This window comes from Molothrus aeneus, chromosome 2, assembly GCF_037042795.1.
Source record: "Molothrus aeneus isolate 106 chromosome 2, BPBGC_Maene_1.0, whole genome shotgun sequence".
In the NCBI taxonomy this organism is placed as follows: Eukaryota; Metazoa; Chordata; class Aves; order Passeriformes; family Icteridae; genus Molothrus; species Molothrus aeneus.
The window spans coordinates 862828-887244 of NC_089647.1; the positions used below are offsets into that span (position 1 = coordinate 862828).

General features: G+C 50.2%; 1 protein-coding gene across 2 annotated transcripts in view; it reads right to left on the bottom strand.

Annotated features, from left to right (window-relative positions):
* The window catches only part of TIAM1 (TIAM Rac1 associated GEF 1), a 151476-nt gene that overhangs the window by 46829 nt on the left and 80230 nt on the right, over positions 1-24417 (bottom strand). For both annotated transcript variants that reach the window (XM_066571835.1, XM_066571834.1), the window contains exons 5-9: positions 13048-13498; positions 10418-10590; positions 6571-6795; positions 3393-3578; positions 973-1119 (exon numbers count right to left, since the gene is read on the bottom strand). In XM_066571835.1, coding sequence (XP_066427932.1) covers positions 973-1119; positions 3393-3578; positions 6571-6795; positions 10418-10590; positions 13048-13498 — 1182 coding nt within the window. The remainder of the gene's footprint in view (positions 1-972; positions 1120-3392; positions 3579-6570; positions 6796-10417; positions 10591-13047; positions 13499-24417) is intronic.

Sequence of the window (24417 nt, forward strand, 5' to 3'; positions counted from 1 at the left end):
GAGGAGCCCAGGGGGAAAAAAAAAACAGGTCTGAAAACACAGCACAGAGAGGATCCCAGCTCAGGACAAGGGATTTGGGGCAAGTAAATACAAAGCAACAGGGATGCTGCAGCACCAGCACAAGGAGCTGGGAATGTGCTCTTGGAGCTGCAGTCCAGCCAAGCCCTGGGCTTTTGCTCAGCCTCTAAATATCAGGTGAACTTTCAGTGTCTCACTCCTAACAGGCTCATCATCCTCTGCTGAACAAAACAAACACCCAGTGCTGCTTGAACAGACAGCACCAGAAATCACAGGGCACAGAACAGCGTGTGTCCCCAGCCTTTCTCCCCACAAGAAGTGAGGGAAGAGAAAGAAAGGCAGAGCCTACATTTCCTGCAATTAGATGAGGTATGGCTCTCAAAAAGTGAAAGCTGTAATTAGGGATGTTTGGAAAGAATAACAGGGAAGCACCTTCCTACCACACTGGAGCACGTTTTCTAGAGAAAGATCTGGGCAGTGACTGGGTGGGAACTGCACAACTTCTGCTTTTTTATAAATCTGAAGAAAAACAGGGAGTGTCACAACTAAATGCAAAGCTTCTTGTCACTTTAGGAAGTTTTCACCAAACTCAGCTACATTTAAATCACTGTACAAACTCATAATTTTAAATTAAAAATAACCAAACAAGTCTGGATTGTTTTAGGGGTTTTTCTCTCCAAAGCTGTGTCTGTTTTACACTCCTGCTTTGTTGCTCCTGAGATTAGGGAGGGCAAATGCAGGAAAAGCAGAAGGAGCAGAAATGCAACAACAGAATTCAGCTAAAGAAAAGGGCAAATTCCAGCCCTTGGGTAGGAGCTGCTGTGCCCTGATGTGCAGCTGCAGCCCCTGGTTTTGGAAGGGGATGAGGAATGCCGTGACTCTTTGTGAGAGCTGCGTTCTGCCCACCAACGGAGCACCCCTGCAGTAACACCACCCCAAACTCCCACCTCTTACCTGGTTAATGCTGGGCCTCCCCTGCTTCTTCTTGGAGGTAGTGTCCAGCCCCCAGAGAGAAGAAAACCTGCTCCTCCTCTTGCTGGCAGACCTGGACATGGCCTGTGTCCTTCTCCTCACTCCCGACTCCCCCGTGCGAGCCGCCACCTGTCAATGCCACGTGGCTTCAGCATCAGAGCTGCAGCACCCCAGCACAAACCCCCCCAAACTGGGGGGTCTGGGGGGGGAAAAAAAGGCAAATCCTATGGGAACACAGGGTTCTCACTGCTGGGACAGTGGGGATGCTGCCAGGCTGCTGCATTCTCACTGCAAATTAACTCACTTCTGCCAGCATCCAGTAGCAAATATTGAAATGGACAGTACACACCACCTCCATCATTTTTTGGTATTTAATGTGAGATATTTTAAAGGAGCCTAATCATCACCAAGAAAAACCTCAGCACCAGTGAAAGGTTTGGGTTTTTTCTATTCTTTTTATTTTCCTAGCAAGGTTTCAAAGCTGGACATGTGAGACCTGAGATTCCCAAACTTATCTGTTGCTTCCCAAAAACCTGGTCTTCCTCTTTGCTCTTTCCTGTGGAAACACTCTGGGCATCCTGGCACTGACTCAGAAGTGCAGCAAGGCCAGATAAAGGCTTGCAGGGAGCTCATGGCATTTCAGCCTGCACTTCCTTAAAGATAAGTGACATCTGAAGGATTGAGCAAGGCACAGGAAGGGGGAAAATGAGCTGAAATGACCCTTCCCATCAGAGCAATGTCAGCTGCCCTACAGCAAAATGCCCTGTGGCAACAAGAAACACTGCCTTGACTGAGCCCAGCTATCCGGGGAGCTCTGGAAGAGATCAGTGGGACATCACTCAGAGCTGAACAGTTCAGGCCCAAAAAAACCCAAATCTGTCTAATCAGATTTCCCAGGTGGAGGTGGCCTGAGGAGAGGAGCTCCTCTCCTGCCAAAAAGGGAGCGGTAGGGAAGGGCAGGAGGCAGGGCACAGACAGACAGACCCACCCTGCTGACTGCACCTCCTGGAACACCTCAGTGCTGCATTCCCAAGCCCAGAGCAGCAGAATGGCCCTGGGAACACCCAGGGATGTCCCCAGCTGAGGAACTGGCTGGATGCAGCACATCCAGAACTACAGCTGGGATGGACAGAGGGCTGGCTGCTGCACCAGGGAACCCTGTGAGGAACAGGGGCTCTCCCTGGGAAACAGGAAAATCCAGGAAAAGGAGAACTTGAGCACCACAGCAACACCTCCATTTCCACAGTGAGAGGCTCCACAGCTGTGCCTGGGACATTTACACAGAGCCACCTGGGGTAACTCAGCACATCCTTGGATGAATGTACTGGGAACATCTGCAGGAGACTGGGGTCATGGAATCACAGAATCATTCGGGATGGAGGGGACCTTAAAGCCCATCCCATCCCAGCCCAGCCCCTGCCATGGCAGGGACACCCTCCACTGTCCCAGGCTGCTCCAAGCCCTGTCCTGACCCTGGCCTGGGACACTTGCAGGATCCAGGGGCAGCCACAGCTTCCCTGGGTAAATTCCCTTCCTGAAACTCGAGTTAGGGCTCCTCACATGAGGTTGCATTTCCCCACGTTCCTGGGGGCAAAGGAGGACATGAGAGTTTGCTGAGAGGAGAAGAAAACACGTGTCTCTTCCAACACAACATTTTTCCAAACATATTTTTTCCCTTGGCTCTCCAGAGACACCAGCATGAAGAGGCAGACTGTTTTTCAGGCTAGAGCTCAGTGCTTTGCTTGATGCGAAAAAAAAAAAAAAAGCATAAATGCAAATTACAGCCCGCCACTTAAAAAATATAACAAATCCAGCAGCAATTAGCAGGATGATGACGCTAATCTTTTCATATAGGAAAGAATAAAAACGCCCCTGACTGAATTACAGCTCTGCATTCAATTGAAGGCTACAGCTGACATCTACAAGACAACAGTGGAGCTCAGCTATTTCTGTGAACCTCCAGGAGTCCAAGCTGAAACTACAAGAACTTGACTCAAATTCATTTGGCAAAACATTTCTATGTACTTTTAGGAGCTGGGCTGTTACAGTAGTTAAATTTAAACAACCATTATTTGCCACACCACAGGGAGCACATTTCCCCTCCCTTGTGGAGCATCAGGTGCTGATGACCAGAGTATTGGAATAACTGGAATAAAGTCAGATAGGCCCAAGAAGGTCTCAGCCAGCACATGCTGAGGGCTTCAGAATAGCTCCCACTGACTTCATGGGATGTGTGGATCACACCCGAATCTGTGAACACTTGAGATGACCCTGGAAGATCTGAAGACGCTTGAGGTGAACAGGAAGATCTGTTTCTGGTGGAAATTCCAAACGACACCTCCAGGACTGAGACAGCTCTTCCCCAGCTGCTCCTCCAGCCCGTCCCAGCCCTGCTCACTCACCAGCGCGTGGAAGGAGGAGACGGAGAAGATGCCCAGGCGGCCCATGGCCACCTTGGTGGGGCGGCTGGCGAAGGCCAGCAGGCGCTTGGGGTTGGGCAGCTCCCCGCCCTGCAGGCTGGCCAGGTAACAGCGGTACCGGAACAGGTCCATCTGGAACTGCTCCAGGTTCTGCTCCCACACGAAGATCTGCCAGGGGACACGGGGGAACAGCAGCCTGGTAAATGCCTTGCAACAAGTCACAGTGACACACTCTCAGAACCTCTGCTGGTCAGAGGGACTCTGAGATATGTACAAGCCTCTTTTCCCAGCTCAGCAGTCAAAGAAGGAGTCAGAATTCTTCTGTTCTTGCTCTCAAGATTGTTTATAATTTCTTATCTATAAAATTCTTTCTCCAACCCACCGAGGTTTGTCTGGCAGGTCAGACAGAGGAACACTGCCCATCTCAGAGGTGGTGTTATCTTTTATACTAAAAACTACGTGTACATTATTTAACATAACTTCCCAATACCTCTCACCTATGTCAGACAGTGAGATTCTACCTTAAACCAATCTAAAAGTGCCAACATCACCCAGAAGATGGAGGCTAGGAATAAGAAGGAAGAAGGACAAGGCACACTCAAATTCCTCCATCTTGGGACCCGAGCCCCCATTCCAAAAACCCCAAAAATCTATTTTTCACCCCATGACAAATTAACTATTATTCTACTTAAACTTTCTTGATTTGTAATTCTTCATATAAAGGTCGGAAATTGTTTTTTCCAAGAGCTAAATCAAAGGCACAGGGGTCTTGGGCCCTGTGCCAAGGTCTCTGAGCCCCCTGGGCAGGGGCTCAAGCCCTCCAGGGCAGCCAGAGGAATTTCCTGGGTTCCAACAACACACCTGTCACTATGATATTTTCTGAAAAATCCCTCTGTTAATATTTTTTCTCCTGAGAAGCTGAGAAGCTTCAGAAAAGAAATGTAAACAATAACTATTTGATTGCTTTGGAGATCGTTTACTAACAGGTATATCTTTAATTAGTTTTATGTGAATTGTGTTAACTTAATGACTAATTTTAGTTTAGTTGTGTTGGGATTCTGGTCGGTCACGAGCTCTTATTATTCATTCTTTTCTAGCCTTCTGATATATATTTTCTCTATTCTTTTTAGTATAGTTTTAGTATAGCATATATAACATAACATAACATAATATAATATAATATATAAATAAAGTATAAATAAATAAATATAAAATATAAATAAATAAATCAGCCTTTTAAGAACACGGAGTCAAATTTTCATCTCTCACCTCGTCCTGGAAACCCTCACAACACCACGCACACCCTTTTCACCAGGGCTGATCCCACCCAACAAACACTGATTGCTGATTTTCCCACATTCCCCTGCCCTCCCAACCCCCCAAAGGATGCAAATAGTTAAAGAGTTTTGATTAGAGATGGAAAACAACTTTCTACATTTGTGGCAAAAGTCTCCTCCTGGGACAACTGCTCCTTTGATACAATGCTAATTAACAGGATTAAATTTTCATTTTTAATTTTCTTTGTATTTCCAGGATTCTCTGCTCAGCAGTCCCTTAAGAGGCTTCTTTCATGCATCAAGAGCATCTGAAGAATCAGAAGAGCAAAGCCCACCAAACTCCAGGCACAGGGCAACCCAAATCAGCAGCCACAGCAGCAGCTTTGCTGTGAGCAACAACAGAGCTTGAAAAAGTGCCATACACTGGGGATAATTAATCTGATCAGTGGAAGAGTGCTGCAATCAGCCTATGGAAGGACTGATTTAAATAATTCAAATAGCTTATAGGAAACAGTTTCAAAGCATCCAGACAAACTCAGTTACATCAAGAGAGAGACTGCTCTGCCCTCTCACTGACTGACAGCTTTGAGCAGAGCTCTTCAGCATCTCCCTCCCCTTTCTCCCCCATTTCTCCTTCTCATGGGCTTCCAGGGGGTACAAATCCCTTTAGCCCAGCCCCAACCACTTCCCCCCATGCTTTGCATTACAGGCACACTTGGCAGCCGTGGCAGGAGAGCTCCAAATGAGGGAAGCAGCAGCCATATGTCAAATTTCCCAAAATAAGGTGCTGCTGCAGCAGTGGGAGAGGCATCTGCTCGAGGCTCTCTGCTTCTGAAAGCCAGCCAGCCACGCTGTCCACTTGAAGGCAGCAGGAGAGGGCCCAGGGCAGCCAGGGATGCAGCCACAAGGTCAAGGCAGGCCCTGGTGACAAGCAGAAACCAGGCATGGCTTCCTCAGCCCAGCTGCCAGCAGCAGCAGCAGCCTCTGGCACACTTAAAGCAGCAGCAGCAGCAGAGTTTGTTGGTGTGTGAACAGCTGTTCCCCAAGGCATCCCCCAGCCATGGCCTGGCAGCCTCTTGCTACCCAAATCTCCTGGAGGCCAGCAGAGAGCCCATGTTGGACCTTAGTGGAGCAATGGGGCAGCTAAGGCAGCCAGCACAGCTCCCCTGATCCCACCTGCTCCAGGGAGCTCCCAACAACCTCTAAAAGGCCTTAAACCCTCACTGGGGACTTTTTATCAGAATTCAGGACATCCCTCTGGCTGTCCTGGATTGCCTGAATCCCTGTCAGGGGGCTCAGAGACCCTGGCACAGAGCCCAAGACCCCTGTGACTTTGAGTATGACCCATGGAAAAAATTACCAACCTTATATGAGGATCTGCAAGCCACAAAAGTCTAAACAGAATAATAATTAGTTTGTCACGGGGTGAAAAATAGATCTTTGGGGTTTTTAGCATGGGGGTTCAGGAGGCAAGACGGAGGAATCTGGGCATGTCCAGCCTTTCTCCTTCTTCTGCTTGGCCTCCATCTTCTGCTGTGATGGTGGCACTTTTGGATTGGTTTAAGGCAGAAGCTCACTGTCTAACATGGGTGATAGGTATTGGGAAGTTATTAAATAGTGTAAATATTGTACATGCAGTTTTTAGTATAAAAAGATAACACCACCCCAAGGGCAGCCAGTGTGCCTCAACCTGACCTGCTGAACAGACCTTGGCAGGCCAGAGAAAAAATTTTATAGACAAGAAGCAATAAACAACCCTGAGAGCGAGAACTGAAGAGTTCTGACTCCTTCTCTGACCACTGGGCTGGGAAAAGAAAAGAGACTTCCTAACACATCTCAGGGTCACTCTGAGCAGCAGAAGCCCCAAGAACTTTTGAGTTTACCTGATCCAGTATGGTCTTCTTCTTCTTGGAGTCTGTGACTGAGGACAGCTGCATTTCCCCCATCTTCTTCATCTTCTCGTCCATGTCGATCTTCTGCTCCAGCTTCTTGATCTCGGTCTTGAGCAGCTTGAGGGTGTCCTCCTTGTGGTGCTGCCGCGCCACGGCGGTGGCGCAGGCCGAGTGGATGGCCGTGATCCAGTTCTCCAGCTCCGTCTGGCTGCACGTCTGCCCGGGGCAAAGGAAGGGGAGAGAACTCAGCACCCTCCTCCAAACCCACAGCAGATTAACACGTGCAACTCCAAGCAGTGCAACTCTGCCTTTGATCTCGAGATTCAAAGCCTTAAATCCACTTATGTACCCCCATCATCCCTAAGCAGGCTGTTTTTAACTCTTGGAATTACACCTCTATCTGAGCTTTGCAGCTGGGGGGGCTTCCCTGCAAGGCCTCAGCAATCACCTCCCTGGCCATCATCATTTCTACCTTGAAATTTAACCAAGATTCCTAAACTCCAGCTCCTTAAGGCAGGGAATGCACCACTGCTGTGCTCTTCCTAGGATGGAGAGCTTTTCTGGCATGCAGCAGTTAATAATAAATTAATGGCAGAAAATGTGACCATGAGAAGTATGAGTAGCTTTATGGTGGCGCACAGACAAACAGCTTTCTGTTTCTGAAGGTCCCAAAGCACTCTGAGGACACCTCTGTTAACATTAAAGGCAGGCTCATCCTTGTTTCACAGCTCTGGCACTGTCCCTTCCCAAGCATGGATATGGCAGTTTGGGGAAAGGGAACATTTCTCCTTGCTGGAAGTGCCCAAGGCCAGGCTGGACAGGCCTTGGAACAACCTGGAAGAGTGGAAGGTGTTCCAACCCATGGCAGGGTGTGGAACTGAATAATCTTTAATGTCCCTTCCAGCCCAAACCACTCCATGAGACACCAGGCTGGAGCATGGGACACCAGTACTTCTCTCTGGAAGAGAGCTATTCTGATTAGAGCCTTTTGACACACAAAGAAGAATCTTTCCAGATTCTTCTGTCCAGATTTTCAAAATGAAAAGTCAATCTAAGGCATTTTACTAAACTCCATTCTATTTTACAGCAGGTCATGAAACAAACTTTCCAGGCAGCTCAGGGCTGCAGAAGACTTTGTGTGAGTGTCAGCCTGTGGCAATAATCACACTGGTATTTGGCTGGAAAAGCAGCAAGGTGCCAAACCACCTCGTTCTAATTAAACCTTCTGATGATGCCTGATCTATTAATAGACAGCCCAGCACGACTCCTCCATTTGCTGGAGAAGATGAGGAAGGTCATCCTCGCTGAGGTGACAACCAACAGCCAAGGATGAAGCTAAGGAGAGCTCCCAGAGCAGAGAAGTGGTGCTCCCAAACTTTGGTGGCACAGGTGTGTCCCGGAATGGCACCACTTCCCTCACTCGGGCTGTAAGCCCTAAGCAGAAGCAGGATCTGCTGCAGAAGAACCGACCTCCTCATTCCTGTCACCATCATGTTTTCTGAAAAATACCTTCCCCAGGATTTCTGCTCCTGGGAAGCTGAGGAGCCTCAGAGAAAAATGAAAACAATAATGATCTGATGGCTTCTCCTGTGTTTTGCTGCTTTGGAATGTGGTTTGGACCTTGTTTACTAACAGATCATTGTTTCATGGGAATTGTTTTAACTTAATGACCAATCACAGTCAGGCTGTGTCAAGGCTCTGGAAAGAGTCACGAGTTTTTCATTATTATCTTTTAACCTTCTGTCTGTATCTTTCTCTATTCTTTAGTACAGTTTAGTACAGTACTCTTTAATATAATATAAGTACATAAAATAATAAATTAGCCTTCTAAGAACATGGAGCCAGATTCATCATTCCACCCAACGATGGGGGACCCAGAAAATACCACACCTTCCCAAAGCCCCTGCCTTCAGCTGGCACTGCCCACAGGCTGTGGCTGAAGGTGGCCAGGCTCTGCCCAGGCTGTAGCACCAGCAAGCTCCCACTGCACTGCTGAGGACACTGGGAGATGTCTCTGGGTGCACTGCAGTGGGCAGGCTCCTCGCAAGGTGCCCGGGGGGGTGGGATCACCACCAGCCCTGTTTTCCCTTGCACAGCACAGAAAGAGCCTCCTCAGGGCTGTGCCTCTCCCTGCCAAGCCCTGCTCCAGCTCTGTGCTGGCACACACAGCCAAGGGCCACTGCTCTGAGGGCATCCCCTCCTTCTCCCCTGCTTCCCTGGCAGAAGGGACACATCACAGAACATTTCTGGCAATAGAAATGACTGGGTTTTGCTTGGAAAGGCTGAATTTTGCTTCCTCCCTACACAAAAACCTACCTGTGGCACAATGACACTGGGTTCTGGGGGGATAAGTTTTGGGGTAAGTCTGGGAGCCCACAAGAAAAATACAGAGGTGTTCTTGGTAAGAACGTGGAGGGACAGGACACAGGGAATGGCTTTCCACTGCCAGTGGGATATTGAGAAGGAATTCCTCCCTGTGAGGGTGGGCAGGCCCTAGCTCAGGGTCCCCAGAGCAGCTGTGGCTGCCCCTGGATCTCTGGAAATGTCCAAGGCCAGGTTTGACAAGTCTGGGAGCAGCCTGGGACAGTGGAAGATGTGCCTGCGTGGCAGGAGGTGGAGCAAGGTAATCTTTAGGGTCCCCTCCAACCCAGGCCATTCTGTGGCTCTGTGATCCCCTCTCACCTGGAGGAAGGTCTCCAGGTGCCAAAATACTCATCCCCTTCCCAGGGAAAACGTCAAGGAGAGAGGGGCAGGGCAGTACTACAGAAGGAAAAACCCCATTGGGGTGGCAGGGAAGTTAGTCCACAAAAAAAGATGGGTTTTTTCAGTCAGACACTCAGTCCCTCCAGGATTTAGAATGGCTTTTCTTTTTGCACCAGTTTGAGAATCCAGCCCTTTGCAAGGACAGCTGCAAGGACCCACAACACTGTATAAATTCAGTTTTTTGATCTGGAATACAAGGGAGTGATGATGTTGGGACACATCCTACTCCAGAGTAGCTTCTGGTTTAAGGAGGCAAGAAACTGCATTGTAATTGGAAAGAGAAATAAAGGGATTCCTCCAATGAAGAAAACTGACCCACAAGTGGAGGAAATGCACCCACCTCAGCACGTGCTGCCAACTGCAAATAACAGAATGTCACACCCTGCTTACTGCCAACCTCACATAAGAAAGGGGATGACAACCTAAAAATCACTCAGGGAAGCAGTGGTTACCAAATGGCAGAAATCTTTTCAAGTGAAACACATCAACTAATCTGTGGTCTTTGATGTAAGTCCTGGGATTTGTTTTTTTTCACATGCACCCAGCGAAATGGAGACATTTCTATTTCCTGATTAAAGAACCAAACCCTGCACTTCCAGTCTCCTCTGAGGCAGCAGCAAGGTGTGTGAACAAGGGACAGCTGAATTCTGCAGCCCCTCTGGGAGAGCACTGCAGATCCAGACATCCCCTTGCACTTCCAGCTGCTCCTGGTCTTGTCAGCCCCTCGAGCACTCTCCCCTGACACAGAGACTGGCACAGCACTTTTAGCGCCCAGCTGGGTGTCCTGTGGGGTGACTGGCTTGGTCTGTGTGCTCTAAGCATGCTGCCCAAGCAGTTTTTACAGGGATGCAGGAGCATTTCTTCATTCTTTGCTCCAGCCATCCGCACAAGGAAGGTCCAGCCAGTTATTAAAAAAGTAGATTTGACACTGATCATGTTCAGCTCATGACCCTCCTCTAGTGCTGCCAAAGGAAAACCCCAAACCTCCTGCAGCCAGCAGGATTTCCCACCCCTCTCAAGCAGAGCTAGATGCCCTCCTTGCTGGGAGACACAAAAAAGCTTTGCAGAAGCCAACCTGGAAGAGGAAAGCATCGCCAAGGGAGTTGCTGAGGCAGAAGACAAAGTCCTTTTTGGGGTGCTCGGGCACAGCCTGCACGATGCTGTTCTCCACCCAGACCGCGTGCTTGGGGATGCTGTTGTGGTCGATGCCAGACCTGCCGTCCGTCTCGTAGAAGAACAACGTGCAGCCTGCAGGAGACAGGGAGCAGCACGTTCAAATATTCTGCTGGTTTCAGTGCCAGGCAGGCACACCACGAGCTGCAGGGCACTGTGAGCCCTGACCCCAGGCTGTTCTGTTCACCCTGAGCTTTGTTCTCCCTAGGATTGCCAAAACAGAAAGTCATGGGCAGTGAAATACATTCCCAGATGAGAAACAGCGTAAGAAATCCCAAATTTGGGGTTGTCCATGGCCACCCCATCACACAGGGGAGAGATCCTGGTCCCCTGAGGGTGACAGCCAGCTGTGATCCAGCCCTGGGAGCAGACAGACCCCCGGGCATGGCCCAGCCTCAGCCCCTGCAGCTGCAGTCCCCCCAAGGCAAAGATCAAGCCATTTAATTACTGCATGCAGACAGGAACTGGAATTAAAATGGGCTGGGATGAGCTGCGCTTGCTGAAAGACTGATGGACAAAAAAACTCAGCTGGGGCCAGCCAACAACCTGCTCAGTGTTACAAAATAGTCTTTACAATCCTCCCGGGGAAGGAAAACAAAGTGCAGAGCAAGGGTGCAATTTGGGAGATTCCAAAAGAAAAGGGTCTCCTCCTCTCCCACCTTCCCACACTATCTCCAGCTGCTTACAGGCACATAGTTGCTGTGTCACTGGGAAGGGATACTCTGGTCACTGGAAGGGATGCTCCAGCCTCCCAGAAAACAATTTGCAGCCAAACAATGGCAGCTGTTGACTTCAAAGCCCCGGTTAAACACTGCCAGTATCAAGGCGCAGCAATCCGAGGAGTTAACACTCCACTTGAGCCAAAGCACTTCAAAACAACATCACTCCCCTGCTCATCCTTCCCCTTTCTTCTCCCAGATGGCCCTTTGTTTGCAGCCCCTCACAGCAAGACCTTCCTGCCCCCTCCCCGGAGATCAGGGCTGCCCCTCACCTCCCTTCCCCTCTCCCCCTTCCCCAGCTCTCCAGCCACCCCAAGGAAGAGCTGGCTCCAAACTTTGCTGCTGGCTTTAAAACAACGCTGCAAATTAAAAATAAACATAAAATAAAAACAAATAAAAGTGCTCTAGGAAGAGCTCTCTGTGGGGAGGGCAGGGTTTGACCACGCTGAGCCTTCTGGGTAACCCCACCTAGAGCAGGAGGCATGGCTCTGGCCACAGCACAGGAGAGGGAGGCCAGTCCCAAAGCTGTGGCTTCCCATTTCCCTGCTGATGAAGCACATGGAGAAGAGTTTATGAGTTCCTGCTCTGCAACAATCCAGAGAGAAGGGGGTCTGTGGCCCGGGCAGCTGAGGAGGGAGCAGGGCAGCTGGGTGCCCAGCACGGGGTGGGTGACACAGCCAGAGCCACATGCCAGCCTTGGTGACCAACCACAGCTTCCTGTCCACCCTGCAAACCTGCTGCAACCCTGAGTATTTATACTCATGAGGCACCTCCTGGGGAAGGAGAGGTACAGGAGGGGCGCAGAGCATGGCAGAGCCCCTGTGTGCACACCAGCAGCCACTGTCACCACCAACAGCCCCCCACCCTGCAGGGGTACACAGGTATTCACTCAGCTGTCAGCAAGCCATGGACACCTTCTCCAAGGAACACCCAGTGCCCAGGGTGGTGCCAGCAGGCTCCAAGCAAGGCTGAACCCCACTGCTGGGCCTGGGGGTGCCTACACACATGCCAACACTGAGCACATCAGCAACCACCACGTAAAACCTCCAGAGAACAGCAGGGCCACCTTCCCACACCTCATATCAACAGCAGCTTCTTTTAGGAGTCCAGGCCCCTGGTTTGGCCACCCCACTGGACACATCCCTGCCCACTCTCCCTGTACCTCTCAGTGACATCCAGTGTGGCAGCAGCTCTCTGGCCAGAGAGCAGGAACAGGCCTTCCCAGGCATTTTCCCTGGGAAAGGCTGCAAGAAGCTGTGAGAAAGCTCAGAGAAAGAATTCAAACAATTCTTATCCCCACTTGCTGCACCTCTTGCTAGGAAAATGTGGAATGTGCTATGGAGATTTGTCTACCAAAGGGTGGTGTTTTGGATGGTAGACCAATGAGGTCAAAGCTGTATCCATCAGGCTAGAAGGGGTTATGGGTTTCTTAAGAGTATAGTATGAAGATAGCATAGAAGAATAAAGGAATGGTTCAGCCTTCTGCATCATGGAGTCAGCACTAATTACACCTGTGTCAGGGGGACACCTGAGGTGACGAGTGGTGACCCCGACGTGATGCATCAATCACCCCTTCATGAAGTCACTCGACAGCCCAGAGTGCCCACCTGGGCACACCCCTGCCCCTCTCAGTGACACCCACAGTGCCCACCTGGGCACACCCCTGCCCCTCTCAGTGACACCCAGAGCACCCACCTGGGCACACCCCTGCCCCTCTCAGTGACACCCAGAGCACCCACCTGGGCACACCCCTGGCCCTCTCAGTGACACCCACAATGCCCGCTGGACACACCCCTGCCCGCCATCCCCGCACCTTTCAGCGACACCCAGTAGTGCTTCCACTTCCTGCGCGTGGCTGACTCCACCTTCTTGTTCTTCTTGTGCACCAGGAAGTTTTTGACGGCCAGGGCCCCGGCCTTGCGCACGGTGCCCTGCGCGGCGCTCAGCAGGATGTCGGACTGCCCGGGCGAGCTGAGCGTGCCGCTGCTCTGCTCGTCGCTCAGCGCCGAGCCCGCCTCCTCCAGCTGCTCACTGTTGGCCGTGCTCATCTCCAGCTCGCGGCGGAAGTTCTCGTAGACGCCCTGGCGCAGCCCGTCGCCGCCCGCCGAGCTGCTGCCGCTGTCGCTGCCCACGAAGGCGCGCCCGGCAGGTGGCGAGTAGCTGGCCGTGGTGGCGTTGGAGCGCCGCGACAGCAGCTCCGTGTCCGTGGCCGCGCCCTCGATGCCGCTGTCCGTGAACTCGCTGCCCTCACCCGCGTTGACGTCCTGCGAGGGAGAGAGACATGGGGTGAGGGAGAGCCTGGCCAAAAGCCTGGGTGTGACCGTGCTCACAGGGGTCCGAGGATGAGGCAAGAGACGAGGATCTGACTCCATCTTTCAGAAGGCTTGATTTATTATTTTATGATATATATTACATTAAAACTATACTAAAAGAATAGAAGAAAGGATTTCATCAGAAGGCCAGCTAAGAATAGAAAAAGAAGGAATGAATAACAAAGGCTTGTGGCTTGGACAGAGAGTCTGAGCCAGCTGGCTGTGATTGGCCATTAATTAGAAACAGTCACAGATCTACCTGTTGCATTCCACAGCAGCAGATAACCATTGCTTACATTTTGTTCCTGAGGCCCCTCAGCTTCTCAGGAGGAAAAATCCTAAGGAAAGGATTTTTCAGAAAATATCATGGCTACACCTGAGTGCACCACGGTTTTCACGCCTCCATTTTTGCTGGCGATGGAAATGCCTCATCTCCTCTCATCCCTAGGGCAAACAACTGGAGGAAAAGGTGACAAACAGGCACTGTCCACCTTGGAGAAAAGGGTGAAGCTGCCCCATGCATTTCCCTCCAGCTTCCCTGTGCTTTCAACATTTAACATCTCACAGCTCCAGGGCTGTACTGTACTGGTGGGGCTGTACACCAATAAATATAATAAGTTATTGTAATGGAGTTAATCACTTAAAATCAGGCTTTGTTAAAAATATATAAATTAAAAAACAAACAAATAAAAGACTTTTTTCTTCTTAGACCCTAAGCACGTGTGTATGTCACATCCAGCCTAACAATGACACCTGACTGCTGCAGGAGTCCCTGTGGGTCCACACTTTGCCTTTGGGGTATCAAAGGCAAAATTCCTCCCTTCTGGAGACAAACAGCTGGAGGAAAAGGTGTGGTATATTTCCAAGAGGGTGGAGGCAGAGCTTCCAGCACAGGTTAGCAAAGACCAGTCCCACGCGCACCGCTCCAGGTGGTGCCTCCACAGCCACCAATTTGGCAATTTGGAATCTGAGATGCAGCATCATCTGTTTACATTAAGCCAAGTTAACAGTGCTAAAGGTTTTGCAAAGGGAGAACATATGGTAGCAAAAACTGGCAGTGTTGAGAAAAGCAGCGCCCAACCTACGCATTTTGAGGAGAAAACATTGATATTGTGCATTCACACCTACAGCTGAAGATACATTTCAGACACCCCAAGGCCGACCTTTGAGAATTATGTAACCAAAAAGGCTCTTGGGTTTTTTTCCTTCCTGACAGGTTAATGTGGCTGAAATTATTTCTGTTCTCATCACAAACTGTAATGATGGGCCATGTGATATTCCCCACCAAATCCCACAGACCCTTCCTGGTCTCCAAGAACTTGAAGTGCAAGGATCAGAAGAGACAAAAATACAGCCAATTTGAGCAAGACAGGAGAAAATCCCACTGAATTAGGGTTTTGAAGGCTGTGACTCAGCTGGCCCCTGCTACAAGGCTAATCCCCCCAGGGGGATGCCCACCACCACCTCGGTATCTACAGGCATCTGTGGCAGATTTTAGAGGACAAACAAAGACCAAACTCTGTAAATATTTTAGGTATTTGAGTGAAGAGGATGCAAAGAAGCGAAAAATATGGCCAAAACCAACAGGAATTTCAACCTCTACCTCTCCTGCAAGAGCAGCTAGCTCTTGATTCACAAGTTTAAAAAAAATTAAAAAAAGATGAGTCTCTGAGAAGAGGTAGCAGAATGAAGTATTTATTTTGAGAGAAAACAAGCTTCCAGATGTTGGTTCAAGCACCAGTTTTCTTTGTATCCAAGAGCAGCTCTGTGGAAACAAAGAAACCCTCCCGCAGCTCTGTGTGAATCCATCCTCCTGTGGAGCAAGGAGAGCTGAGGGGCAGGGCAGGGGCTGACTAACTTTCCAGGCATTAATTTGCAATGGATGGGCCCGTTCGTTACAAACACCGCTTCCCAAGGGACACTTGGAGTCCAGCTGGAAGAACAAGCACTTCCTTCCCTGCTGGATGAGCGCAGCTCTGCTGGTCCAGCTGGTTACTGAATGCAGACAGGCTGCTCTGGCCAGGCCAGGGCTGCTCTGCTGCTCCACGTGCGAATGAGCTGAGCAGGCTTTCCTGGAAGCACTGCCCTGTCCCCACCCAGAGCAGCCTCCACAGCCACGCGTGCATCCTGCTGCTCAATGCTCTTGGTTTTGGGAAGCCAGTTACCGTCACACTGACAGGCAACAGGTTCATAATGGATTTTGGGAAGGGATTGTTCCCTGTGAGGGTAGGCAGGCCCTGGCACAGGGTGCCCAGAGCAGCTGTGGCTGCCCCGGGATCCGTGGCAGTGCCCAAGGCCAGGCTGGACAGGGCTTGGAGCAACCTGGGACAGTGGAAGGTGTCCCTGCCCATGGCAAGGGTGACACTGGATGGGCTTTAAAGTCCCTTCCACCCAAATAATCCTGTGATTCCATCATTCTACACTCTACAAAAAGCATAGTTAGTTCCAAAATCTTAGTCAATTAAATTTTACTAAGCATATCTCATGCTCTAGTTAAAATGAGTTGATTCAAGAAAACAAAGAACTACTAGAATAGACCACAAACTTGAGGGAGATAGGATTTGTCAGGCTACAGCCTGTTCAGATGACCTTGGTGAGACATTGTTTTAACTGCCTCAGTTTCCCTGTCAATAAATGGGGCTTATACTCTGTAACTAATGTATGAGCATATCAGCTTTTAAAAAAAAAAGTAACTTATAAAAAAAACCTCAAGGATGGAGCGCTCAGAGTAAATATATACGTTATACTTGCTCATAAGGTTAAACTGTAGCACATTTTGCAAAGATCTCCACAATCTTTACCACAATGCAAGTGACAGGCTGGACTCAAAAGATCTTTTCAGTGTAATGCTACAGCCCTGCTCCTAATCTCCCTCTGCTCCCTGCACTCCCCTTTCCACTCCTCAAGAGCCCTTACCAAAGGCTTGTGGGCAGCCCCCTGAAGGCTTTGGCAGGAGGGGGGTCTGAGCAGACAAAGGTGGGAGCAGTTCCGAGCCCAGAGCTGCCAGCACTGCTCTGCTCCGAGTTATCAAACGCGGTGTGGAGGGAGCCTTGTGTGCCCCAAAAGGAGATCAGGGCTGGGCTTAGCAGGGTTCAGGGCATTCTCAGAGGTCTCTGCTTCTGAGCTCCTGCTGCAATACCAGCTCACTCCCATCCGAGGGGAGGGAAAGCCCGGGAGCCCCGCAGCGCTGCACTGAACACACTCAGCCCAGGGTTCTGCACAAAGCACACACAGCTTTAATGCTGCCATCCCACAGAAATCTGCTGGGAATGAGGGAGGAACAGTGCCAGGCCAGGAACAAACCATAGCAGCACAGGCTCGACTGAAGGTCACCCTGTGGACAGCAGGGAGGAAGGCACGTGCAGAGCAGGGGCTGAGGAAGGGAAGGAACTGAATGGGCTCTGGGACTGTGCTGGGGTGGGGAGATGTGGGAAGCAGCAGCAGAGCTCCCGCTGGGATCTGGGATCCCTGGCAGGGCCCAAGGGCTTGGAGGAGCAGCACCACGGGTGTCCCTGAGGTACCCGGGGGCTGTGGAAGGAGGCTGAGCACACAGTACTGAAGGGAGAGAGAAGGGAGAGGCGCCCAGTGCCACAGAGATCAGCCCTGGAATGAGGAGCACAGCCGGGCTGAATGGGGCCATTGTCACCAACAAGGCCACGTGCCAGGGCAGCCCTAGGAGCATCCCAGTGCAATGAAGTGGAATGAGTTATCACAGCCCCATCAAGTGAACCAAGTGGGTAAATAAAGTGCTACTGCAAGCATTAGCTACCCACTTAAACACGGGGTTGTTTCTTCACATCAACACGGGGTTTCAGGCAAAACAAGCAAAACAAGGCAGTGGGGAATAGAGCTGTAATGCAAAAGCTACATCAGGCTAATGTACCTGGTGCTGTAGCTTTGGCACATGCTCACGTGGTACTCATACCTCTGCATGTCTGCTGCAGCCAGATCTGGTAAATAATTCAAGCTAAACTTAAAAGAGAAACAGAGAAAAACCTCTTTGCTTTAGGAAAAATGTCTACATTCACCTAGCAAAAATCAGGGGAGGAGCTTTGGGACAGGTTCCAAGTGTCCCCGTGTTGAACATACCTGGTACTGGCCTCTGCTGGAAGAAAGCACAGGATGGGACAAGCCCTGCCCAGCTCTGGCTCATGACTGGGCACACTCTGAGCGCCTGCAGGAGCTGCAGTTCCCACCACCAGCCCTGCCACAGACACTGTGACAGGCCTGGGTGAATCACCTCCTCCTGCCCCACCAGCAGCACTGATTCATGGGCACTTGGGGCTGCTTCAGTAGGAAAAATCTTACTTCCATAAATATATAAACTTTTCCTCATGGTTAAAACTCCCTTCTGAATGAACCATGAAATTAAAAGTCCAGCTGAGTGGGGGTTTTCCTGGGAAGGGGCTCCCTCCAAGCCAGTGCATGTCCTTTGTTCCCTGTCCTGTTGAGCAAGAGAGCAATCAGATGCTCACACTCAGCAAGAGTGATTGCACACAACCTGTCTGGCTGCTCCTGAGGCAAGCAACACGGAATACATTTCAAATGGGCCAGCAGCCTGATGGTTTGCATGCTTTTATCTGACTGCTGTCCCTTTGAAGCTCCTCTGTGGAGAAAGATTGGCCCGATAAGTGTTTTTCCTTTCTTTTCAGTACTGACTCTGCCATCATTTGATGGTCAAGGTATAGCTGGCTGCAAATCCAAACTGAATCCTTTCTCCACAGTCACATCGAGGAGCAAAGATAAATCATAAATCATGAAACCTGAGTGGGAGAAATGGTTTGATTCCTACTTCTGTGCACTCACTGCACTGGGGCAGCAGCTCTTGAGATGCCTGAAAGAGTCAAAATTTTTAAAAAGTTCAATTTAGAAAAAAACAAAATAAACAAATCCTTCCATGTGCCATTAAAAGCTGCTCAGGGTAATTTAATAAGCAAGCAGGTTTGGGTCATGGGTTTCTGAAATCAAATTTGCTCCTGACAAAAAGGGACTAGCCCAGAGCTCCAGATACTCCTCCTGGCAATGAACTCCAGCCTTATGATGAAAGGATGAATCACAGGCACAGGTGTCTGGGCAGTAATCCCTGGGAAAGTCTCAGGGCTAAGCTGTCACCTCAGCTCTAGGCACCAGGCTTGGCAGCACTTTTGGCTCACTGATTCCCCAGATGTTTTCCAGCCAATATGTGGCAGAAAGATCATCCCTGTGCTTCCCCAAGGAACCTGCCTTTCTTACCCTGGGTGCTCTAAAGGCAAACCCTGGACACACGGGGAGTCCTGCAGCCCTGGAGCTGTCAGACATGAAATGTGGAAAATGAAATCATCCCCACCAGCTCCTCCCTGGCTTTTGAGGGGTGCTAAATCCATAATTCCATGAAGGACAATGCAGCCCTAATCCCCTCTTTCAGTGTGGTCCCTGCATGCAGCTCCTGACACCTGCACAGAGCTGAGGTGAGTTCCCACCTTCCATGCCCTCAGTTCTCGGGTGCTGCAGTGTTTAATGCCTCTGTTCCCAAAGGATACACTGGGGAACCCCCAAATTTACCCTGCTCTCATCCCAGGACCACCCAGCTGAAGAAGTTTCCAGAGGAGCTGAGTTAGCCAGAAAGTAATAAAAGCAGCCAAACTGTGCTCGAGTTAAACCAAGGGCAGTGTGCCATCAAAACCCTCCCAGTTAAATTAAAACACAGGGTTGGGTTACTTTCTGTTTGCTGAAGCCAAGAAGAGGCAATTCCTCCTGAGAGGGTAGAAATGAGGGACAGCTGCTAGAACAGCAGCTTGAAACCCAAACACATCACCTGGGAGGAGCTCACCTGAACAACCACAGGCTGCAGGGAGCAGGGGAATCATGCCTGTCATCAGGGAGGAGAGCCAGGCACCCCATCACACACTGCAGCTCTCTGAAAAGGAGCATTCCAACGGAGTGCTTCACTGGGAAGGAGCACTCCTGCAAATTGCACCCATGCAAGTGAGCACAGCCCAGCAAACAAGCAGCTGGGGCAACCTGGCTGTGATTTCTCAGTGCAAAACACTTGGAAGTAAAAGCATGCAGGGTGTGGAGCTTCCCAGAGAATACAGCTATTGCCAATGTTGTTATATACACTTCAGAGGTATGAATGACAAAGTCCTACTGTTTAAAAAAACACGCCTGAGTGGAGCTAGATCAAATATCAGGGCTGGTGATTTGATTTCCCTTGGCCTCCGGCCCGAGAGAAAGGGAAGAAAAACAAATTAAGGTCTTTGAAAAAGTATCAAAATATTTGCCAGTGAAGACCAAAACACCAATTTTCACATGCTCCTTTCCCTGACAACACTGGGGCAGAGCTGTGTGCTCTGAAGGGAGTGACTATTTGCTTTAAACTCTCCCGACTAGGAAATACCTGATCTAATCTCCTCCATCTGGGTGACAGGGCAGGAAAGACCTCTCTGAGTCTGGCTCTGAAGCTCTCTGATCCAGCCTTCCTCACCGAATCCACTTCCAGTCAGCCAGGCTATAAACAGCTCCTTTGGTCTGGGCATTCCAGGGCTGTGGCCAGGAACCAAGGTGGGGACTCCTGAGCAGTTTGCCCCGGTGCAAGCCCGGGCTGCCCCAAAAACGAGTGGTTTCTGTTCCTCTAGCCCGTTCCCAGCCCTTCCTTGTCCTGGGGCTCAAGGCAGAGATATTTGGCTTTTCTGGGTGGTTTGCCTGGAGGCTCAGCAGGGTGACCAGCTGAGCCCTGCTCCTCAGTGGGATCCAGCTGAGCCAAACAGTCCCAGTCCCAGCTTTTGGAAGCCAAACAGTTCCATTCCCAGCTTGTGGGGATTGGGAATGTGGCTTGGGCTACACTGAGACCTCGGGAACAATCTCTGAAAGGGGCTGGAATCAGTGAGCCCCAGAGTGCAGCTGCCAAGCAGCAGCACCCTGCTCTTAGCTGCTCACTAACCCGTGTGCCAGCAATCATCTCTGAATTGGTGCAACTCTGTCTTTAGTTCTTTCCTCCATTCCACCTGGAGTCAAACAGCTCAGATTAAAGATCCATTCGATTAGGAATCACACCTGGGCTGGAAACAGCCATGTTTTCCAGACTCCAGGCAGCCTTCCTTGAGAGGAGCAGAGCTCCAGCTGCTGGAGATGCTCTGCCTGGAAAAGCCATGGCTGAGGAGGGCTGGAAGAGCAGGCTGGAAGGCCACAAGTGCTCTGCAGAGAGTGAACAGGATGCAGGGGAAGCCAGAAGCAGAAAATGATTTCAGAGAAGAGATTCCACGGGGGACAGGTCAGCCCAAGAGCCTTGGATGCATTCCTTGCACAGGAAGGAATCTCTAACCTGCTGGCTTTGGGGAAATGCCCTGAGGGAAAATTCACCCCATACTCCATCTCTTTTCCTGAGCACTTTTGGGGAACAGGGTACTGGGCTGGATGGTGCTTCCATGGGACTGACCCAGTGTAGCCCTTTTCCATTTTATCCTCAAAGCCACAAAATGATTTTGTGAAAAAGTTTTTTTAAACAACTTAAAAGCAAGTGTCAGCTCTCTGGAGTTTAGCCATCCTACAGAACATAATGAACACTGTAACCAGTTATGAAATTCCCTGAGACAGTAAAAAAATATCAGCTGGAACGATTGTCTCATTTTAGACTGGTTTCCCTGTACATCCTGATCTAATTCCCACAAACCCCCTTGGTTTCATCTCCTGCATATTCTGCGAAAATTTTTATGTTGGATTTTTTTTAAGGTTTGAGATCCCAAATTCCTGCAGGCTACCTAGAGAGGCCTAAAAATAGTAATAAATGTGAAAATTGGACAAAAGGGGATTTAACACGCCAAGGACATGGCCTGGAGCTGGTGCTGAAGCTTCCAAGTGAGTCAGGCAGGAAGTTTTTTCCTTCCCCCCCACTCAGCTTCACAAGGAATATGGGATAAGGAGGTGGCAAGACAGGCTTGGAAGGGGCACCAAACCACACCTCAAAGTTTTCATCCCTTAATTCACAGAATCACAGAAGGGCTGGGCTGGGAGGGGCCTTAAATCCGATCTCATTCCACCCCTTGCCATAGCAGGGACACTTTCCACTGTCCAGGCTGCTCCAAGCTCTGTCCAGCCTGGCCTTGTGCACTGTCAGGGATCCAGGGGCAGCCACAACTTCTCTGGGAAATTCCCTCTTTAAAATGTCAGTCAGGGCTCATAACAGCAGGCGAGCATGGGGTATATTTGTCCCTGAATGTCTACCAGGAGAAGGAGGAGGAAGAGGAGGAGGAGGGAGTCTCCTGCAGGCAGATGTTTAGCTGCCCCAGGACACAAGAGGGCTGCTAAATAAAATCTGGATCCCACAAAACAGGCTGCAGGATCCTGGGGATCACACAACCCACAGTCAGAACAAGCTGTATCCAAGCGGTGCTTCCTCCCTTCCAGGAGAAATGGGTGCAAATGGCAGCCAATTAAGGCCTTTCCACCTACACAACCTCAGCTCCAAAAGCCAAAGAGATCCCAGCAGAGCTCCCCGGGAAGCCTGGCTCGGCAGAGCTGAGCCCTTAATGGCACAGAGCTGGGGAAAGCAGAACTGCTGCGTGGGTGCCCCAGAGCCACCCTGGGAGCGCTAATCACTTGTGCATATTGAACAGAACTGTCTCTCCATGGGGAAAAGCTCCCTCCCATTACTGGAGAGGGACTCCCACCGCTCAATTGGAGGTTTAAATTTGGATGGGGAGAGATTGTGCTCCCTGGTTTTGGTGTGTTGTGTTTTTCCCTTTAATGTAAACCACGTATTTGCAAAGAACCCATGGATAAGGCATTGGAACAAAACATGTGCAGCCATGATTCTGGCATCTTCCTTCTGGGATGCACTTTTCTGGGACAGCTAGTGAGAAGCTGCAGCAAATTTAACTTACAGAAACCATGCTGGTGCTCATGAACGCAGCTGAGCATGCAATGGAATGATGGCTGGACTTGGGAACCAAACACCAGGGCACAAGGCCATGGCAGTGCCCTCAGACCCTTCTTCAGGAACTAAACCAGTCAAAAGTCACCCACCAGTGATCTTCAGGCCCTTCCAGCACTTCTAGCACCTGGGCAGCTGAGACTAAAGAAACAGGCAGATATCCCAGTCACAGCTTTCCAAAAAGTGGGGGAAAAAAGCCCAGACCACTGGCAAACACAGCCCTGAAGTCTTGTGAGGGCTGACAACAGGGATCTGGGCAGAAACTTCACTCCTGGCTAGGAGAACCCATTAGGTGGCTCCATGGAGCAGTGACACCTCACTGGCCCGGAGGCCAAGAGGGAAAACTGTGTCCAACACCCCATTACACTTGGCCTTGGGTCACCTTTGTGTGGTGGCCTCATGGCCCTAAGATGCAACAATGATTTTGTGGGATTGGGGTGGGGGAAGCAGTTTAAAAGGCTGGTGAAAACACACACCTATAGCAGGAAGTGTTGTCCAGCAGGAGGACACACATGGCAGGCTCCGGGGCAATGGGGTCACCAGGAGTGTAAAGATAAAAGAGCTGAAAGACTGGGAGGGCAGAGGGAAACAGAAGTGCCCCAAAGGTGCCCAGTGCCAGCTGGCACAGGCCAGCACAGTGCCAAGGAGCACAGTAAGAGCAGGGCAGTGGCACAGCCTCAGCCCCCAGCACACTCCACACCAGCAGTGTCAAGGAAAGAGGAGCAAAGTGTGAGACACTGCAGACACAGACTGGTCACTTCCCTACCCTCACCCCATCCAAAGCCACCTCTTCAGGCTCACCAAGAACTCCTTTCACTTTGTGTGCAAATTTGGACTTCATTTCTGCCTTTTCAAACACTCAATGGCAGTCATTTCCCTAAGCTTGCTCAGGCTAGGCTGGGGCTGCCATGACTTCATTTCTGACAACTATCTTATACTTACAGGATGCTTCTGGGATTAAAGACTTGGGAGGAGGAATTTTGACCTTTGCAAAGCTTTAATTTTGTTGAATTTATCCATGGTAATAATCACTGCTAAGACTCCTTACAGCCATCATCTCCTGTCTCGGGAGATCCATCCAGTGAAACCAGCCCCATGAAATAATTTCCCTGGGTATGGCTGAGGCCTCACAAAATACTACTTAAATTCCAGACTTTCACTACATGCCTCAGAGGAATCTTCTGAATGCCAGCACAGGCACCAAGAAGAAAAACAAATGCTTGGCTGTTCATCACCGACTCTATTCTCTTTTTCCTTAAATACCCTCGAAAGCAGGCTGCACCCAACAATCTTCAGGAAAGCTGTTAGGTCCAAGGCTGCCAAAACCCTTTTTTTTTTTTTCTTCTTGTTCTCTAGGTTTTTATCCTGCCCTGGCACAGCAAATGCTTTTCACCTCCGAGAGCAAAGAGCTGATTTTGAAGAACAAAGCTGCTGTTGTGGGATGCTGCAGCATCTGTTTCAGCATGCCAGTTTTATATTTAGCAGCAGCCCATCTCCACAGATCAAGCATGGCCAGGGAGTCCCCGAGCAGCCCCATCCCAGCACGGGTCTGGGCAGGGTTTGGAACTCCTTTCTGCCCCTCTCTACAACTAAACTGCCAGCAGAACCACTGCCTGCAGCCTGAGGCAGGAACTCCATCAGGCAGGACAGGAAAAAGCAGGGAAACATGTAAGAAAGCCCCAAAATCACAGGCCTGGTGTCTGGAGTGCAGGAGGGGCACCTGACAGCAAAGCTTCTCTTGAGTCTTTGCTGTCCCTGGCTCAGAGAAGCAGCATCTTCTCCACTTTTCTCCACGCCCCATCATTTCTCAGTTTACAGCAGGCCTGGCAGTGCCAGTGCTGTTCTGGGGAGATGTTTTGCACAGACACTAACATCAGCTAATAAGAAGAGTGAAATTTCAGCCCAGGGAGTGTTTAGCATGGAGGGGAAACACTGACAGGTTTTTTCTTTGCCTCCAGCCACG